General features: G+C 36.9%; 2 protein-coding genes across 3 annotated transcripts in view; both read left to right on the top strand.

Annotated features, from left to right (window-relative positions):
* The first annotated feature begins 167 nt into the window (after positions 1-167).
* nlk1 (nemo-like kinase, type 1) lies at positions 168-12,772 on the top strand. Its single transcript, XM_046865963.1, has 12 exons — positions 168-545; positions 1,212-1,556; positions 2,248-2,377; positions 3,137-3,192; positions 3,339-3,445; positions 4,075-4,160; positions 4,784-4,993; positions 6,046-6,147; positions 7,327-7,413; positions 7,547-7,745; positions 8,240-8,333; positions 10,278-12,772. The coding sequence occupies exons 2-12, from the start codon at positions 1,246-1,248 to the stop codon at positions 10,324-10,326; spliced, it is 1,431 nt and encodes a 476-aa protein (XP_046721919.1). The 5' UTR covers positions 168-545; positions 1,212-1,245; the 3' UTR covers positions 10,327-12,772.
* Positions 12,773-17,210: 4,438 nt separating this feature from the next.
* Positions 17,211-19,483, top strand: part of tlcd3ba (TLC domain containing 3Ba) — a 14,544-nt gene continuing 12,271 nt past the window's right edge. For both annotated transcript variants that reach the window (XM_046865967.1, XM_046865970.1), the window contains exon 1: positions 17,211-17,229. The gene's annotated coding sequence lies outside the window, so the exon portion shown is untranslated. The remainder of the gene's footprint in view (positions 17,230-19,483) is intronic.

Below are 19,483 nucleotides of genomic sequence, written 5' to 3'. Positions count from 1 at the left end.
GCGGATTCATCCGGGACGAGTACTACCATACTACAGAGTATAGTGTTCATAGTATGGGTCTGTACTATAACACCATACTATTTAGTATGAAAGTATAGTGTTGTGGCTGAAGCCTGCAATTGCTGGCGTTTTTCGCAAAAAATGTTAAAGGCACTTTATTAAAATTGTAATCAAAGTTAAAAAAAAACAAAAAAAAAAACAACACAAAATCCTAAATTTGAGTAGTGAAATGGTTAAAATTTTCCTCAAGCCTTGTTTACACCGGCAGTGCTACCCTCCCCCATGCTTCACTACAGCTCCATCCCCCAACTCCTCCTTCCTCATCCTGCCACTGTTTCCAACAGCTGATTGCAGATAAAGAGAAAAGCCTGGAGTCCAAGGGGGAAAAAAGGAGTTGAAATACCCCCCCAAAAAACATCGCTGGACTCCGGAGACACACGCACGCGCCTCCAAAATACCGCTTGTTTCGACCGTTTAAAGCGCGGAGCTCGCGACCAACACCGTCGGCTAACTTTCCGTCCGTCCACAGAGAAGACGCGTAGCCGGTTAGCTCTCTCTCTCTCTCTCTCTCTTTAGTCGCTCCGACATCGCTTTTCTAATGGCGTGATTTAATTTCCGCTCTGTATTAATACACAGGATAATAACACACGCTTTGTTTATAATCCTAACTGTTAGCCGGTTAACCAGAGCAGGCTGAGGTTAACTAGCAAACAAAGATGCTTAGCTAGAAATCGGTTAGCAGACATGTAGTCGATATTAATCCGAATAAAGCATTCGTGTCTGCAGGTTCGCTTTTGTCGAAAAGCGTGGACAATTTGATAACTATTTGCGCGAAAGAAGGTGAAAATCGGGTCAGTTCCTCGACCTGGCTCGTAGTATGTCGATTAGCAGACTAGCTTTAGCTACCCAGACTAGCGGTGTGATCCGACCAATGGCTCTCAGTGATTAAATCCCCAGGCTTTAAGGGCAATTCTACATGCTGTGCCCTTTGTAGGGTCTTATCTGACTCTAATCTAACCGTAACTACCTCACCGAGCCTTCAGCTAGCTAACACAAGTGTGTGTTTGTGAGAGTGTGTGGGACTATGAGGAACTCCGAGACTATTTCGGTGCGTTTCTTTCTATCGAGCCCGAGTGGAAATATGGTGTTTTAGTGTCAAACCCCTTTTAATTCGAATTATCCGCATTTTAATAATGTTTTAATGGGATTAGACAGCGTGGCGGAATCCTCTTGGACCTAACAGAAATGGCCTTCCATGGCTCCGCTCGGCCCGCCGTATGTGGAAACTTGTTCCCAGCTTCGGATTTGGGCCCCAAATATTTCTGCGTGAACAGTTCAGGAAGCACCGCAGCCTGCAGCGGGTTAAACGGCGCACAGAAGCCACTCGGACCCGGACAGCCGGCAGAGGCCCCACGACACCCGGCTACCGTCGGAGCGAGCACAGGCGGAGGAGCAGCGGTGCCCCAGCCGCACAGCAGCCCGGCCAGTGAGGTGCCGTGCCCGGCTGAGATGGAGCCCGACAGGCCAATCGGATACGGAGCGTTTGGTGTTGTGTGGTGAGTGCGGCCATCTCTAGGGCTAAAGTAGGACATTTGTGGACTTGATCTGTCATTATAGGACTGCACTATTTTGTCCCTGCCGTCGAGGAACACAGATAGATAGATTGACAGACAGACATGCAATTTAGCGTCTACCAAAAGTGCAAACAGACAAGTGCAATATAAATATGTAAAATATAATAAGCACATTAATGTATCAAATAAATATATTTACAACACACAAATATAAGGCTCTGGGCAGTGAAAAATGTGCCGAAGCTATACAATTACACTAAGAATATATACATAAAGGCACAATATATGTAGAAGATATAGGTTATATAAATGTACAATATGACAATATTCTTGTTTATTGTATAAACATCTGTACAAAAGTTCTACACTGTATACAGATGATGTGTAGAAGACAATTTAGGATCTATGAATTTGCAATTATATGTAGTTATAATGATAAGTGTTTATTGTAACTGTTCTGTGGTGTGTTGTATTTGCACACTTGACTGTATGTATTCCTGTGTATAAGTCTGTGTTTTCTGGTCAGTTTTTGTTTTACTTTGTTTCTGTAGGTAATGGAGCAGCATTGTTCCCTTTTAGTGCTGTTATAGCAAGTGTATATGGTTTAAATGACTATAAAAAGCCACTTGATTTGATCTGTGTAATGTGTTTGTGTGTGTTGCAACCTCTTCAGGTCAGTGACGGACCCCCGGGACGGGCGGAAAGTTGCTCTGAAGAAAATGCCCAACGTCTTCCAGAACCTGGTCTCTTGTAAGCGCGTGTTCAGGGAGCTCCGCATGTTGTGCTTCTTCAAACACGACAATGTGAGACGTTTTTTAAAGCTTGAAAAGTGGCTCGATAGAACAACGTTGCACCGCCTCCAAATTATTGGATCGCATTCATTACAGCTGTAATTTTTTTTTATTCCCAAGACTTTAGTGCCGAACCAATTCCAAAATACCACCTTTTAATAGTGTGTGAACCATTTCATTTGATGGAAGCAGCTGTTTGATTAGGGTTGCATTTTAGGTTTGTGGCTGAACAAACAGGAGTAGATATTAGTGCAGTCTTTAAATGCATAATGCTCGCTGATGGCTGATTTTTAGTAAAACCAGAAACCAATCAGTGAAAAAGTTCTGGCAGTGTTTCTTTTAATTAATATCTAAATGGGTCTGCTGCTTCGAGACACTCTGGCAGCAGTTACAAATATGGTAGTGGCAGTAGCAAAACATTTTGTTGCTGTTTATGGCCTTATTTTCTACAAGAGCCCAGATGGTGCTGATTTTTTTTTTTTTTTAACCTCATTTTTATTGTTAGTCTTCACCGAGTCATCTGACATGTAGAACACTTTATTACACAGTCTGTTATGAAATGTCGGCCAGGATTTTAACAGGATCATCTTGAAAACTATGACGAGCATTAGTGCCAAAGCCTGCTGTGGTAGGGGATATTTATGCACTGAGCGAGAAAAAATGGTTAAATCTGGTTATTTATAGAACCATTGTAGGATGAAAGGTTTATAAGTTGATTGGTTTGAAAGGGGGTTGAAGTTTGACTTGATTTATCGTGATTTATGTTTGCAGGTGTTGTCTGCTCTGGATATTCTTCAGCCTCCACAGATTGACTGCTTTGAAGAGATGTATCCTTTCCTGTCTCAACAGCTGTAACTTAATAATAGACTGATAATAGTTCCTTTAAACATGCTTTTCTTTTTACAGTGTGGCCAGATTAATGAAACGATTATATTTTATCAGAGTATATGCCTTGATTTGAATTGTGCCATAGATATGTGATCACCGAGCTGATGCAGAGTGACCTGCACAAAGTCATAGTGTCTCCTCAGCCTCTCACCACCGACCACATAAAAGTGTTCCTCTACCAGATACTCAGGGGTAAGTTATTATGGGAAACCTGTGTGGGGCTGAGTATATATCATTTAGTATTCTGAGCCTATTTCTTTCTCAAAGCTCTCAGAGAGACAGGTAAAAGATTATAATATAGAGTAAAACTGTGTAGTCGGTAGTGCCTGGCAATTAGAAGAACAGTGGACAATGTCTGAAGGTAACCTAGCTATCAGTGGTTTTATAGTCTCGTTCTCAGACACTCCGCCCAGGCTTACAAAGCGCCTCACAGCTTGTGTACACTTTCTGGTCACATTAACAATTGAAAGCACTCATCACTTCTGTACTTCAGTTTTCTAACTGGAAAACAAGTTCAGTATAAAAGCTGTCATGGTGCTTTTTGTATAATCTTTGCAAAATATTTAATGTTGGGAAATGTTTAAATAGTTGCTCTGGTAGCAAACCTGTATTCCCGGAAACATGTCCAGGTCTTGTGGTGATTTGATCCACATTACTCTTTGATATTTCCCCCATACTATGCACTGTGTTCATACTTTGCTGAATGGATATGCTTAATATTGTGGATTAGATGAATATAAGAATGTACACACCACCCATGTGTAAATTGCGTTTGATCATGGTGTGATTATGTATAGATTTTTTTCCTTTCTTTCCCTCAGGCCTGAAATACCTGCATTCTGCTGGAATTCTGCACAGAGACATAAAACCAGGGAACCTGCTAGTCAACAGCAACTGTCTCCTCAAGGTATATGACTAATTAAATTAGACATAGCTGTTCAAATACAATATATCATTGAAATTTTGTGGACAATGTTGTTTTTATTTCATTTTGTACATTATTCTCTTGTTAAAGTAACCTCAACTCTTCTGGGAAGACTTTCCACTAGATTTCCGAGTTTAGATTTGGGTATTTGATCAGTTGGCCACAAGAGCATTTGTGAGAGCATGTATTGATGTTGGGCAAAGATTCATGGGGCCAGTTTGTCTCATAGGTATTTATTGAGGTTAAGGTCAGAAGGTCCATGCAGACTACAAGTTCTTCAACAACAGCTTTCACAGATTGTCAGATAAAGCTTGATTTACGCAAAGGAGTCTTGTCAAACTAGGCAACATTTGGGCCTCTTTGTTCGAGTATTTTAAAAATTATAATTCTGCAGCATTCAGTGATACAGTTCTTGGGAAATCAGTCCCACATTTCAGTTTGACAATCGGGTATCCACAAACCTTTTTGGCTATGTAGTATAATGATGAAGTAGAATGAGTATTTTGGTTAAAATGATGTAATGTGTTTTGAGAAATTTCAGTGCTGGGGCTGCTGTAGATACATGCACCCGTTTGTGACAACACACAATTTTCTTGTTTGATCAGATTTGTGACTTTGGATTGGCTCGAGTTGAAGAGCCCGACTCCTCACGTCACATGACTCAAGAAGTGGTGACTCAGTACTACAGGGCCCCTGAGGTTCTGATGGGCTCACGGCATTACGGATCAGCCATAGACATCTGGTCTGTGGGCTGCATCTTCGCTGAGTTACTGGGTCGCCGAATCCTCTTTCAGGCCCAGAGTCCTATTCAGCAGGTACTGACTCGCAAATGCATTACAGATTGCTCTTATTTTCTACATGACTTTAATGAAACATGCATTGTGGAGATGGTTAGGATGTATTTAGTTTTCTAATATATGAGTATATTTCATAAAACCTTATTTTAAAATCAGAACTGGGGTTTGTGTGTTGCACTAGCTGGGGGTATGAGTTGACAATCCGTAACATTCCTCAGAGTATTTCAACACAAAATGTATTGGTTTATAATCAGCATATTACCTATAGTCTGTATCTCTTACTCATTTTATTGACCTGTGAAACTACTGGAAGATATGTACACCAATGCACTATATGCACTGGCCATTGCAATTCATTTTCATTTGTATAGCACTTTAAACAATGGACATTGTAATGGAGCAGCTTTATATAACTGCATAAATTCTGGGTATAAATATATCCCTGTAATTTTTAGGAACAAAGTTTATGTCCAACAAAGCAGAAAAGCACTTGCACTGTCACTGGGAAATTGCATGTCAGAATCCCAATGATTTTGCTCGGTGTTTTTGTCCGAGAGCCGTGGGATCAAAACTGCTTGTGCTTTAGCGTATGTTCACACTAATCCGGATAAATTTGAAAACGGTGCTTTCGTATAAAAACACTCCGCGTCGACACTTATGTTTTCAATAGTTTCCCAAAAGTTGCTCATCCACACTAAAACCCCTCAAATGCTTATGTCCCTGTATTGTCCCACCGTTGATTTACCTTATAATTTTACTTTAAAATGACCAGAAATTGTTTTTGAAAGCCTCCGTTTTCGCAGTGCACACTACAAAGCAAAAACTGCGTTCCACTTAGAGCGTTTTCAAAAAGCAATGTTTTCGTTGACTGATTGGCGCTTTTAAACGGAAATCTATTAGTGTGGATGTGGCCTTAGTCACTGCGTCTCTAAGAACGCATGTGATGGACTTCACCTTCCCTAGTTGAAAGATGTGTGATATGGGAGCGATAACTTGTAGGAGGGAATTGACAAGGGATGACATGCAAAAGTACATGTCGAATTGTTCGTGTTGTCTCTTTTTGTGTGCAGTTGGATCTCATAACTGATTTATTGGGAACTCCTCCATTGTCAGCTATGGCATCCGCATGCGAGGGTGCTCGAGCACACATCCTACGCGGACCTCACAAACCGGTAATATGTCTTTGTTAATAATGTACTTAATAATAGATTAATCATTTGTTTAGAAGACCAGGAAGGAACTGTTTAATAATGTTGGGGTGATCATAATGGTACAATTAAAAGTGACTTCTTATCACTTTACCAATGGTATTATAAAAGTTCAGTAAAATGAAGTGCTTTCTCTTACTGATGCAATTCAAAAAATAGAAAAGAAAAAGAAAAAAAAAAAAGTTCATTGAGTGTTTAATTGCACTAGTAACAAATACAAAATATTTTGTTACAAGCTACTTTGTTGTTACTTGTTACTAAATAGTTTGTTACTAGTTAATGAAAGTTTTAATAAGTGATTGTCTCCTCATTAATCTGTTTTGCCAATTAATCGGCACTAATGGTTGATTGCTGAAACTATTGGCACATATCCATACCGATAGTTTTTCCAGCTTCTGGTCTGCAGTTATTACTGGAGAAGCCTCAAGAGTTGAATCACTGCAGCCATGCTATATTATATTTATTATTTATAATAATAAACTATATTCTATTATTATAAATACTATTATATTATTATATTATTTTTATACATACATATTTTATTCAGCACATTTTCATCATTCAGTACTGTTTTGTAATACATTTCATACAACTTTTTACATGGAATTTTTTATATATATATATATATATATATATATATATATATATATATCAAGTATCCATTAAAAAAAAACTATTTGATGATTTTAATCAGTTTTCAGCCATTGTGATCCAACTTGGGTATCGGTAAAATCTACTATCAGTCGACCTCTAGTTTTAATGACATGCAAAACTTCAAATCTACAAATGTTTTTGTATCGCTGATATAAACACAATGAAAAATGAGTAAATTGTCATCTGAAAGGGCACCCCAAAGTGTAAGGGCAAGAAAAATCCAGACTAGTCTTGAATTATTAGAACAGAACAGCCCAGCCCACTGCTATTACATTCTCTCAAATAGGTACCAGATTTTGCTCTTCTGTTTGCTCAAACATGGCATTTTTGCAGCATGTTCACATTGTTCAGAGTTTTCTGTCTGAGCATTGCTGAGTCGGTGCCCCAGTTTATTTAGACGTAACATTTGCTGACATTGTTATTCTTTCTCTCATTATCTCTCTGCCTTTTTTGTTGTTTTTTGTGTTTTTTTTTTTTTTCTTTCACTAGCCATCACTGTCTGTTCTGTATATGCTGTCAGATGGAGCCACCCACGAGGCCGTTCATCTTCTGTGCCGCATGCTAGTTTTTGATCCAGTGAGTACATACACACATTACAGTACATTTATATTGTTCTATAAACTTATTATAAATGTTAATATAGCATCCTATAACAAGCAGCAGAGATGTTATGGTGTCTTGTAAGCACATGTAAGGTGTTTGTGTGTAGGCTAAGCGGATCTCCGGCAGCGACGCGCTCTCTCACCCATATCTAGACGAGGGCCGCTTGCGGTACCACACCTGCATGTGTAAGTGCTGCTACTCAGTACCCAGCGGGAGAGTGTACACCCGGGACTTTGAACCTGCTGCAGAGAGGCCCTTTAGCCACAGTTATGAGGAGAGCATGCTTTCTGTCTGGCAGGGCAAAGGTGAATAACCCGTGTTGTGTTTTTGTCTTTGTTCCATATCTGCATTATATGCTTAGACTATTGTTTAGATTAGTTTAAAATAGAGGTGTATAATTGTCCAGATGAGTCATTAAAATTACTTTACAGCTTACAAATTGATAGATCAATGTTTCAAATCATGGCCAAGGTGTTCAGTGAGGTTGAGTGCTCAAGTTTCTTTTGCTCCAATCATGTTACACTAGAGCTTCAGAAAGCTTTTATTAGGGAAACTATAATGCTGGAACAGGTTTAGGCTCAACCTCTTAGTAACCTGTTTAATCTTCTAAATTTGTGACAACATTTTAGGGAAGAACCACATATTGTAATGGTAAAGTGTATTTTATTACATTTTGTTGATTGTGCTTTCAAGCAAATAAGCTTAAGAACTTAAGTAAACAGAGCAACACAGAACTGGTTATTGTTTGTGGTTTTATACAATTGAGCCTTCTCAAAAATGTATTTTTCTTTTCCATCAGAGCTCATTCATCGGTTCATCACTGAGCACCAGCAGGGAAAGAGAGTGCCTTTGTGCATCAACCCCCAGAGTGCAGCCTTCAAGAGTTTTATAAGGTAAAGTAGGAAAAAAAAAAATTATATATATATAACACACACACACACACACACACAGGTCTTACACGGGAGATGTGTTTCAATAACCCCATCATAACTTGAAAATGTCGTAAGTTGAGACATAGTCTAGCCCACCCAGCAATTTACACTATCGTAATTTATCAACTTTACAATATATAGATGTGGCAGCGGGTGCGTGGACGAGCAGTGGTTTGTGAATAGAGGGTGGAACCAGACACATTCTGTTTCAGGGTCCAGCAGCACCAATAATATGGAGAGAGTAAAATTGGGCTTAGAAACACAAAAATCTCAGAAAAATATACTTTCTAACACAGAGAAAACTGAACTCTGTTGACAGAGAGCAAGGCATTTTACAAAGTGGGAGTTGCAACGGATCACAAACTCACGGTTCAGATCTGATTACGGTTTTCAAATCGCAGATCAGATCATTTTTTTCGGATCAGCAAAAAGGGGAGGAGACAAAAATAATGTGCTTTCCATTGATTACAAGAAAAGTTGCAGCATGGAAATGCTTGCATATTTGCGCTTTAAATTATGCAAAAGGCTTTTCAAGGTCTTTGGCTCCTCTTCTAAGAATTGTTGACTGATTAACACGTCAAATTCACATGAACACATGGCTGCGCTGTAAAGTTACGAAATTGCTTGTAAAGCAATATCGGCATCAAGAAACTGTTTCGGTCTGCGGAAAAAAAGATTGCGATTAATCCGTGGTTCATGTGCGTGCCGAACCGTGAGTCTTATCTTATATTAACTGTGATCCACTGCACCCCTTATTTATCTATCTCCACACATGTGGGACTCTACACGGCTGCTGTGGAGGGACCTTTTGAATGGTGTGTGTGTGTGTGTGTGTGTGTATTACATTATTTTACAGAAGTGACTACACCTCTCACATTTCAGCAGCCATTTTAGTATAATCGTCTCCAGGGACAATACTATGGAAATGAAACTTGGATATATTTTAGAGTAGTGAATGTACAGCAGCACAGATTTACTGTCCTCTGAAAATAACTCAACATACCCCAATTGATAACAGCTGTACAGTCAAATTTCATTTCTATAGTGTTGTGCTCTGAGAAGATTCACTACAAACTTTTGAGATACTGTGTGTGTGTGTGTGTGTGTGTGTGTGTGTGTGTGTGTGTGTGTGTGTGTGTGTGTGTGTGTGTGTGTGTGTGTAATATTCATTTTATATAAAAATCTTAAGACCGGGGGGGGGGAAACATTCCAAATATTGGCATTTTGTGCTGGTGGATCATTACCTAGTTGTAAAAACTGCTTCAAAATGGCAAAAGAAGAAAAAGAAGCATGAGACAAAAAAAAAAACCAGATATTGGTGATTTATTGGTGATTTATGGAAAACTGCATTTAAACTCAAACAGGCTGTTCATCAGCAGTTGACTCTCTCATTTTGATGGTTCCTTTTCCAAGGGAAATTGTACATGTACTGTAAACTCAACCAAAAATGTGAATTGCTCGTCATAAATGTTTTCTTTACTACTTTAAATTAATAATACAATAATAGAATAGTTTTGCAAACATTTGTCCTTTAAGTACAAACTCTGTTTTAAAAGCTTACTCCAAACCTTCGAGCCACTCGTGTGTGTGTGTGTGTGTGTGTGTGTGTGTGTGTGTGTGTGTGTGTGTGTGTGTGTGTGTGTGGGGTGGGGTGTGTGTGGGGTGGGGTGTGTGGGGTGTGTGTGTGTGTGTGTGTGTGTGTGTGTGTGGGGTGTGTGTATGGGGGTGTGTGTGGGGTGTGTGTGTGTGTATGGGGGTGTGTGTGTGTATGGGGGTGTGTGTGTGTGTGTGTGTGTGTGTGTGTGGATATATAGATTTATAGATATATCATTTCAATTATGAAGATTTTTTTTTTTTCCCCACTTTGCACACCAATCTAAATTCTTTTCTCATGAACTTTTTCAGGTCCACGGCTTGGCATTCCTCGAAAGTATCAAGAAAAGAAGAAAGATGAGTTTGTCAAAACAGGAGTCATGGAAGACGTAGTTGACTATAGGAGCATGCTTGTGCTTGAGATGAATGACTGTTTACATTTGGTTCTTGTCAGATTATGTAGGTCTGAGTGCCTAGGCTTGGTGCTAACTTTGGCACAGGATGAACATTGTCCTAACGTCCCAAAAAAAAAAAGAAAATCCTACAGTACCTAATTCTGTAGACATTCTTTCAATAGTGACAGTCTAACTATGCTGCTGCAAACGTTTTATACTGACTGAGCTTGAGGATTATGGATGCTGAGTTTCAGAAGTGAAGACATCCTTTTTATGGATTGAAGATACACAAGCATAGTGGTTATTAGAATAATGATGGCACATACATGTGTGTTGTGCAATACCAATATGTTAGGGGAGGTTTCAGTATTTCTGGGCTTCAACTGCCATTCAGATTTGTTTTTGTCACGTTCTGTCAAGTCTTTTACTGTGTTCTTGAACTGTTCTTGTGGTAATTTGGTTTTTCTCACTTGTTCATCACTTATTTCCTGTAACTCTCCTTTAAGCATATTTCCAGTATTGCATTGTGTCATACACATTTATGTTGCCTTTTTAATTTCTATTTAAAAAAAAATTTAAATTCTTTCACTGAAAGCAGTGATTTTATAGTTAAAATGCCACCGGTTTTCCTCGTGTGACTTATTGTCACGGGATAGTAAATTGAGATGCTGTGGGGATTAAGATCACAAAGATGTGTCGATGCTTTTGTATGTGTATGTAACCTCTCCTAAGCGTTATGTGCAAGGATTTAAATTTTTATTTACATTTTGTGAGCTGGATAGCTTTTTTTTTTTTTTTTTTAAAAGTTAGGAGACTGTTTTTGAACTGACTTTGTAATCGAAGCTAGAACATGTACACTTGAGTGATGCATGAGGTGTGTGTGTGTGTGTGTGTGTTTGCTTTGTTCAGGAGCGGAGAGCGTTCAGGGGGATGTGCAGTGCTGTGCTTTTTCACATTCATTACCTCACATAAACCCACTGTGCACTGGCTGAGTGTGCTCAGACTAAACCCAACTATTAACCACGTACTGTACAGGGATCTGTGCTAATCACTGAACCACTCATCCCTACAAATTCCCTTTTTATCTGTGTGTATCTCTCTCCTTCCTTGCTCTGGCTGATGCACATGTCTCAGATCGCTTTCGGAGGGAAATGCTGCTGTTCATTTGATTGACGTTTTCACTTCAGTCATAACTAGTGTTGAGCTCAGGTTTCATATCGCAGACTCTGCTGTAAACACACAGGGACGCTTGTCCGGGCCACGGCGGTCCGTTCCTGGTGCTGTGAACTGTAAAGGCCTTGGTTTTGTTTTGTTTTTTGTTTTTTTGCTCTACAAGCTCAAGACTTGTGCCTGTTGGCCACCACTAGGTGGTGACGAGCACACGAAGCTGCTGGACAGACACAGTTCTCAAGGACGTCCACTGAAACCGGTCCGCACATGGAAAAGGACTTTGTTTAGGGATTCACCTCTACTTCAGAAGTCCAGTGATCTAAAAAAAACTTGTGCTTTTTTTTTTCCTTTTTTTTTTTTTTTTTTGGTCATAGGATTTTCTTAAATTAAGTTTTTTTTTCCCCCTTTTATATCAACGTGTTGTGACCAATTTTTTTTTCTTTCTTTCGTTAAATATACTTTTTTCTTTTTCATTCTTAAGGTTTTGTAGTTTGACCACTTTGCTATTGTGTTGGTAGAAGAACTAGAAGTGTAGTGATATGAAGAGAACGTTATGTCGGTCTAGGATTTTCTCGTATCGACCGCTAATTACAACGTGAGGATGTTTTAATTAATGGTGAGATTTGCATTAGTCATGAGCTCATAGTTAGACGTTTTATGATCGAAAAAAAAGAAAACTTGATATTTGTGTTGATGACTATTATGGTTAGTAATATCAAAAGCTTGTTTTAAAAAAAAAAATGATGGCTGTTTTTTTTTTGTTATTTATATTTTATTTTGTCATTTTATTGAAAATTTTTTTTTTTTTTTTTTTTTTTTTTTGGTTTGTGTTTACAACAGATGCTTGAAATTTTTAAGGAAAAAAGCGGTTTATGGTGAACCTGTCAATAAAGAGCGAACACTGGAGACAAAGTGCCACGTCAACTCGATAGATAGGGGTCTGTCCTTTTTCTTTTTTTTCCCTTAAGGTGAATGGCCAATTCAAAACTTTTGCTTAATTTGCAAGTTTATATATTTTTATATAATTTTCAAGAATTATTATTTTATAGACTTTTTTTCATTTAGGGAACTTCCACAATCCAGCTAGAAGAAACAAACATTTTCCATTCATGCTAATAGAATAATAGAAAACAGCTGTAGGGGATTAGTGACACAACTCCAGAGCTATGGATTTAAACATACAAGATGAGAGCTAGCAAATGTTCAAGCACAACTTTTTAGTCACATTGTCATTCAGGGCAACATGAAACAAAGAGCAGACGATCTGTCAGAGATTCGAGATGCATTTTGAAGATTGCAACAGGATTCTAAAGAATTGAACAGGGGTTTGTTTGTGCTACTATTACTGAAAAAACAGTCTTCTAAGAAGTGTTTAAGGTAAGCGTCTGTAGATTATTGGAAGACTGTAGGTCGATAAAGAGAAGAGTTGCGTGCTGTTTATGTGACCGCATAAACTAACCAATTTCCATCTAGTGTACGTGTGAAATGTGTACAGAAACATTTGGTTCAAATGATTGCTGAAGGGCATTTTTTGACTTACATTAATAAACAATACACCAATAATACATTTTATTTACTCCTTATTTTCATACATTGGAAGTGCTTAACAGTGTGAAGCAATAACAATATTAAAATAGACAAATAATATTGGGGCAAAAACTAATAGCAGTTACAAAATCAAATATAAATACAGCTAAAAATGTAAAAGTGACAAAACTTGCAGCTAATCAAATGCTGAAGTTTAACAAAAGTTAAGCCAGATTTATTTCACCAGATTTATTTCTAAAAATATTTATTTTTATTTATTAACCTCTTTATCTTTTAAACTAACATTTGCCGTATTTGTGCCACACATACATATTAAGACGATATTGTAAGTACAATTTTTTGAAATTGTTTAAGATTAGAATATTTTTTGTAATTTTTTTCAACAAAAGGTTGTACAAAAGGCATTATTTGCTCATATTTACACATATTAATAGAGCACATGGATATAGTATGCTATCCAATCTACATGGATTGTCAGTCTACACTACAGAGTGTCCATACAACCCCATCCATCCTATCTTTTACTCTTGATATAAATATTAATCTGAATAAAATACTGTATAAAATTAATAAAATACTTTTATTCTTTGCAATCTTTATAATATTTTTAGCTATATTAATGTCAGGATTGTGACTCTGCAGCAGCATAACAGACATTCCTATATAGTATGATACTCCTGAGCAGAAAACAAATATGCATTTGCTAATTATTCTGTATTACACTGTCTTTTTTTTTTTTTTTTTTTTTTAAATATAGCCGGGGGATTTTGGTTGATTCATGACAAATATATAAATTCAGCTCTTTTGCTCAGTACTCAGAAACATGTTGAACATCTTGGTTATAAGTTGCATGCAATCAGTTATCAGGAGTGAGATAAGGAAAAGTGTCAGACGTGCTTATCTAAGTTGTGCTGCTACAATATATGGACTGGGACATCTGACTTTTCCAGCTATATGTGGTTCTCTTTCAAACTGTTAACACACAGATGGAGGCGCACAATTGTATAGGGTGGCATTGGATGCGGTAGCCTTAAATTTTCCATTTACTTGGAGTTGAAGACTTAAACTCGCATGGTGATACGCCTCTGCACACTTGAGTGGCCTTTGAAATTGCTCTGACCTCAACCATACTGAACACCTTTGAAATAAAATGAAATACTGACTGTACCCCAGGACTCCTCTCCCTACATCAGTACCTGACTTTACTAACACTCTTGTGGTTAAATGAGCCAAAATTTCAAGCACACTTCAAATCTAGTTGAAAATCTTCCCAGAAGCATGGAGGTTATAATAACAGCAAATCGGGGACTAAATGTGGAATGTCCACAAACTTTTATTTATATAGTCTACATTTTAACCTGCAGCATACTAGAACACAAGTCAGAAAGGTGTTAAAAAAAACTCCAGCTGCTATACATGACAAACACTGGTACTTGTGATGCCAAATCAATAGAATACAGAGGGGAGACCAGCAGGTCACACACCAGAGGTCAGTTGAGGGTCAATCAATAGCCCATATGTCAATCAAAGCCTTTAAACTTACAATGTCTCAGCAGTGTAGTATGTTACATTGATCTGATCCTAAAAAAAGACCAACAAAATGTGTGTGTCATTGTGTGGAACTATTCATGTTTCCTAAAAAGAAATACAAATTTAAATATATAACAAAAATATATAACCAGTCACCATAGTCACTGTTATTACTGTTTAACTGCAATAATAACATTAACAAAGTATTTTAAACAACACGTGCAATAACAGAAATTTTAAAACCGTGCAACATTACCTGTGTTCAATATGTCTGATAGCGTAACTACTTACTCGTGGTCTCTTTTTTTCTTCTTTTGTATTTATACATTGTGTTGTGTATATACTGTATACTATATTATGTCTATTCTTTTATATATTGCATTTCTTTTTCTTTGCTGCTGTAACAGAGAAATTGCCCCACTGTGGGACGAATAAAGGTATATCTTATCTTATCTGATCTTATTTGATCTGATCTGGTCTTATCTGATCTGATCTGATCTTATATAAATACATATAAAAAAAGGCAAGATTTAAACCTTCAGCGCATCACACGTTAATCACTATGTTCTCATATATCATAAATAAATTAACTCCACCGAAAAAATTATTTTAATCAGTAAACATTTGTTTTTACTCAAGTCTCAAATCACCACCAAAATCCGACATGATGCACAAATCAATTTACCCTCTGGTGTCGACAAACATGCATTTCTTTTGTAGCACTTGTTCCTTATAACAGTGAAACGAACTTATCTTACTCTTTTTTGATCGTTCAAATAAGAGCAATACATCATTCAAATCTGAAAAGGGTCTACTTTTATTCATACACACTCAAAATAACAACAAAACGCAGTGCGTTACCCAAGTATTTTAAAACATGATTCTGTACCTGTCTGTTTCTGTATTGCTACTTAAGTTACTTAAGAACATGTGTACTTTTGCCACCTCTTGATTACACTGATGTAAATGCTGCTTATAGGTAACCTGCTATTAACAGTTCGTTAAAGCCATGAATGTCTTCAACTGTCTAACAAGCAGAATGCAGAATGAGAATAAACATAGCCACAAAATATAAAATGTCTGACATATTCCCCAGTATGGCATGATCTTGTACTGCTGTGTTAAAATCTCTGCGATTAAATTTTAATAGGTTTAAAAAATTAATAGCAATAAAATTAGACTAACTAGGTCATGTTCCTCCAAGACTGTCCCTCTTTCAGCTGGTAAAATTTAGCCTGATTGTGTTTGTTTTCTCTAATGATAACACATTTAAATAACCCTTTCCTCATAAATGACATTCAAGATATCAAAGACATTTAATAATGGTTATGAGTCTGTCTAATATCTATTTAAGGTAAATAAAGATGAATGAAAATGTACAGTATTTATGACACAGTACTGGATAGTGGAAATGTCCTGTATTACCTCTTTGTGCCTTGTGTGTGGGTTTTAAATGCTATCTAGACTATCACAAGCATGACCAGGATAAAGCAGTTAGGAATGGAAATGAGTGAATTTTAAAAAGATTCATTTAGGTGCAAAACTGATTGAGAAAATAACTATACAACAATGCCTTGTCATTTGCTTGAAACCCTAAACTAAAAATACATATTGATATATGTCAGCCAATATAGAATCCACTTGGACCTCATGTGTTCTGTCAGTGTATATATATATATATATATATATATATATATATATATATATATATATATATATATATATATATATAAAACATGATGCCCTTCCTTCACAAACTGGGCCGAACAGCAGTTTTCCAACATAATAACAGTCCCAAACACAAACACTGCCTTGCTGAGAAAGCTCAACGTGAAGGTGATGGAGTGGCCAAGTATTTCTCCAGACGTGAACCCTATTGAGCACCTATGAGGGATCCTCATGAGGAAAGTGGAGCAGCGCAATGTGTCTAACATCCAGCAGCTCCGTGATGTCATTATGGCAGAGTGAAAAAGGATTCCGGCAACAACCTGTGCAGCTCTGGTGAATTCCATGTGCAGGAGGATTAAGGCAGTGCTAAATAACAATGGTGCTTCCACAAAATATTCACACTTTGGACACAGTTTTGACATGTTCACTTCGGGCGTTCTCACATTTGTTGCCAGTTATTTTGATAATAATGTCTGTATGTTGAGTTATTTTCAGAGGACAGTAAATCTGTACTGCTATACAAGCTGCACATTGACCACTCTAAAATATATCCATGTTTAATTTCTATAGTATTGTCCCTTGAGAAGATATGGGTGGGTGGGTTTATTCAGAATGTATCAATATAAATGAATAACGTGTCTAATATTTTTGATAGGTTATATAGCAGTGATAAAATATTGCATCTGTTCTTTTAAGTAAAATGTTAGGTACCTGCATGGATGGTACAAATGGCTAACATACACTTACACGATATCATCAGCTCACTTTATTTCGATCTGTAATTGGCTTAACCTCCTTTCAGTCAAATAAATTCTCCTATAGAACAGGGGCAAGCGGGCAGATGGAGCCAATCACTGCTCTCGTACCGGCTCCTACAGCAGAGATTTAAAAGTTAAATGAAGCTCAGAGAGTCATTTAGTGAAGTAGAGAGGTGGAGAGCTGTGTGCGCACGGGTGAGCTTTTAAAAACCTTTTCTTATTATTAAAAAATGTCCTACATGTGCTTAAACAACTAACTTGATAAACAAAATCAACCAATCATCTATTTAAGTGCAAAACTAATAAGAAGATAGATACAGAGACATAAATAATAAAATAGATTAATCTTCGAATAATACATTTTAATATATTTAAAAATGAATACATTTACTTTACAGTTTCTCAGATTCCTCAGATGCTTTGGAACATTTATCAAATCTAGACATCAAATATGCAGTCAAATACATCAATCTGTGCAGATTCATATAAAAATTCATATATACCATACAGCAGAAGTTCAGCCTCGTGTATTTTCAATCATTGTAATCCAAATAGTTTATATCAGAAATAACTAATACTGTGCTTACTGACCATGTGACTGAAAATCTTGTTTGTAAACAATAACAAAAGGACTTCTGATGGCAATGATTTGTTATTGACACAAATACTTACTTTTGAGGTATGAACTAAGAATTTTGAGATAAGTACAGGCTTTTGCAAGAAATCAAATGTGCTGTGCTGTTTGTACAAATTGTTTTGAGAATGCATTTACTGGTTTGCAAATATTAAGGATAATTTGAGAAATGCTCCAAAAAACTGTAAAAACAAGTACACACACTTTGTATCTTTCACCACTTCTGACTGTTACATTTCTTGACTGTAAGATTTGCAGGACTGGGAGTTATGTTAGTAAATCTGTGAAATTGTTCACACAGATAACGTCACTGTATATTTTTCACTTAAAATCTATATGCTGTAAAACACAAATGGATTTTGCATAGCCAGGAGCGACAACGCCTTTCTCCTAACCTTCTATATTAAGGTGTCTACGTAGCATATAACCTATTTGACTTTGTATTTAACAGTCAAATGTGGCTCAATGCTCTTAACTCTCTGCACACATTATGTTTTCTGGATTCTGGACTCTCATAGGTGCAAGAAGAAGAAAAATAGTGTTTACTGGTGGTACAAGGTTACATGCATCATAAGGTTTATATTTAAAGTCTGATAATTATACATAAACATGTATGTAATTGTATGTATGTATAAAGTACAAAACATTTGGTGCAAAAACACATATTTTAACTATTTGTAAAACCACGATACTCAAATACTTTGTAAAAAATAGAATATTATCAGCATTTTCATAAAAGTGTATTGTATTTCATTTCCAGGTTTTCTCAGTTGCTTTGGAGCGTTTCTCAGATCAGAAATGAAATTCTCTGAACTACTTGTTTAAACTGCACATCTTGGAGTCACTTGTGCACATCATAAAAGCATTTCTTGTTGCTTTGATCAAATTGTGAATGGTTTAGTACATTAATTGATTGTGTACAACAGTCTGCTGTTTCCAAATTATCAGTTGTTAAAGCAGCTGAGAAGAAAAAAAAATGGATGTACCAAAGCATTCGCAATTTGTTCAAAGCAATGAGAAACATGAGGAGGTTGAACAAGTAGTTTCGGGAATTTTATTTCTGATCTGAGAAATATTCCAAAGCAGCTGTAAACATTAGCAACTAAGAGTTAATAATTAGTGTTGATTACTAAAATGATAAAATACAAATATTGTCAAACGTTTGTGGACACCTGGTTTTAAAAATGGTATATGCTTTTTGAGCATCACTTTCCACATTTAGTCCCAATTTGCTCTTGTATGTACCTTCACCGTTCTGGGTAGATGTTCCACTAGATTTTGGAGTGTGCTTGTGGACATTTGTGCTCATTCAGACACAAGGCTGTTAGTAAATTCAGGTACTGATGTAGGTGAGGTGAGGAGGTCTGGGGTGCAGTCAGTGCTCCAATTCATTCCAAAGGTGTTCAATAGGGTTGAGGTCAGAGATCTGTAGAAGGAGATCGTTTACTCCAACCCATGCAAATCATATCTCCATGGAGTTTGCTTTAAGCACAGGGGTATAGTCATGCTGGAACCGGTTTAAGTCATCCTGTACAATTGTGTGCCTTCAGCTTTGCAATAATAGTTTTGGGAAAAAACACATATGACTGGAAAAGTGTCCCAATAGGTTTGTATTTATTTATCTTTTATTCTTAAAATCTGAATTTTCGATCCGCATCAAAATGCCAAAATTTCACGAGCAACGTCAAGCAGGTGTGTAGTTGTAAAATAATTAAAAACCCAATCGGAATTACTTATTTATTTAATTAATTATAAGTGTATGAGAGTTATAGTAATTAAAACATTAGTTTGTATTTGTAATTGTGATTTTTTAAA

This window comes from Silurus meridionalis, chromosome 14, assembly GCF_014805685.1.
Source record: "Silurus meridionalis isolate SWU-2019-XX chromosome 14, ASM1480568v1, whole genome shotgun sequence".
NCBI lineage: Eukaryota > Metazoa > Chordata > Actinopteri > Siluriformes > Siluridae > Silurus > Silurus meridionalis.
The sequence above is the reverse complement of the archived record's forward strand: the minus strand, read 5'-3'. Positions and strand labels throughout refer to the sequence as shown.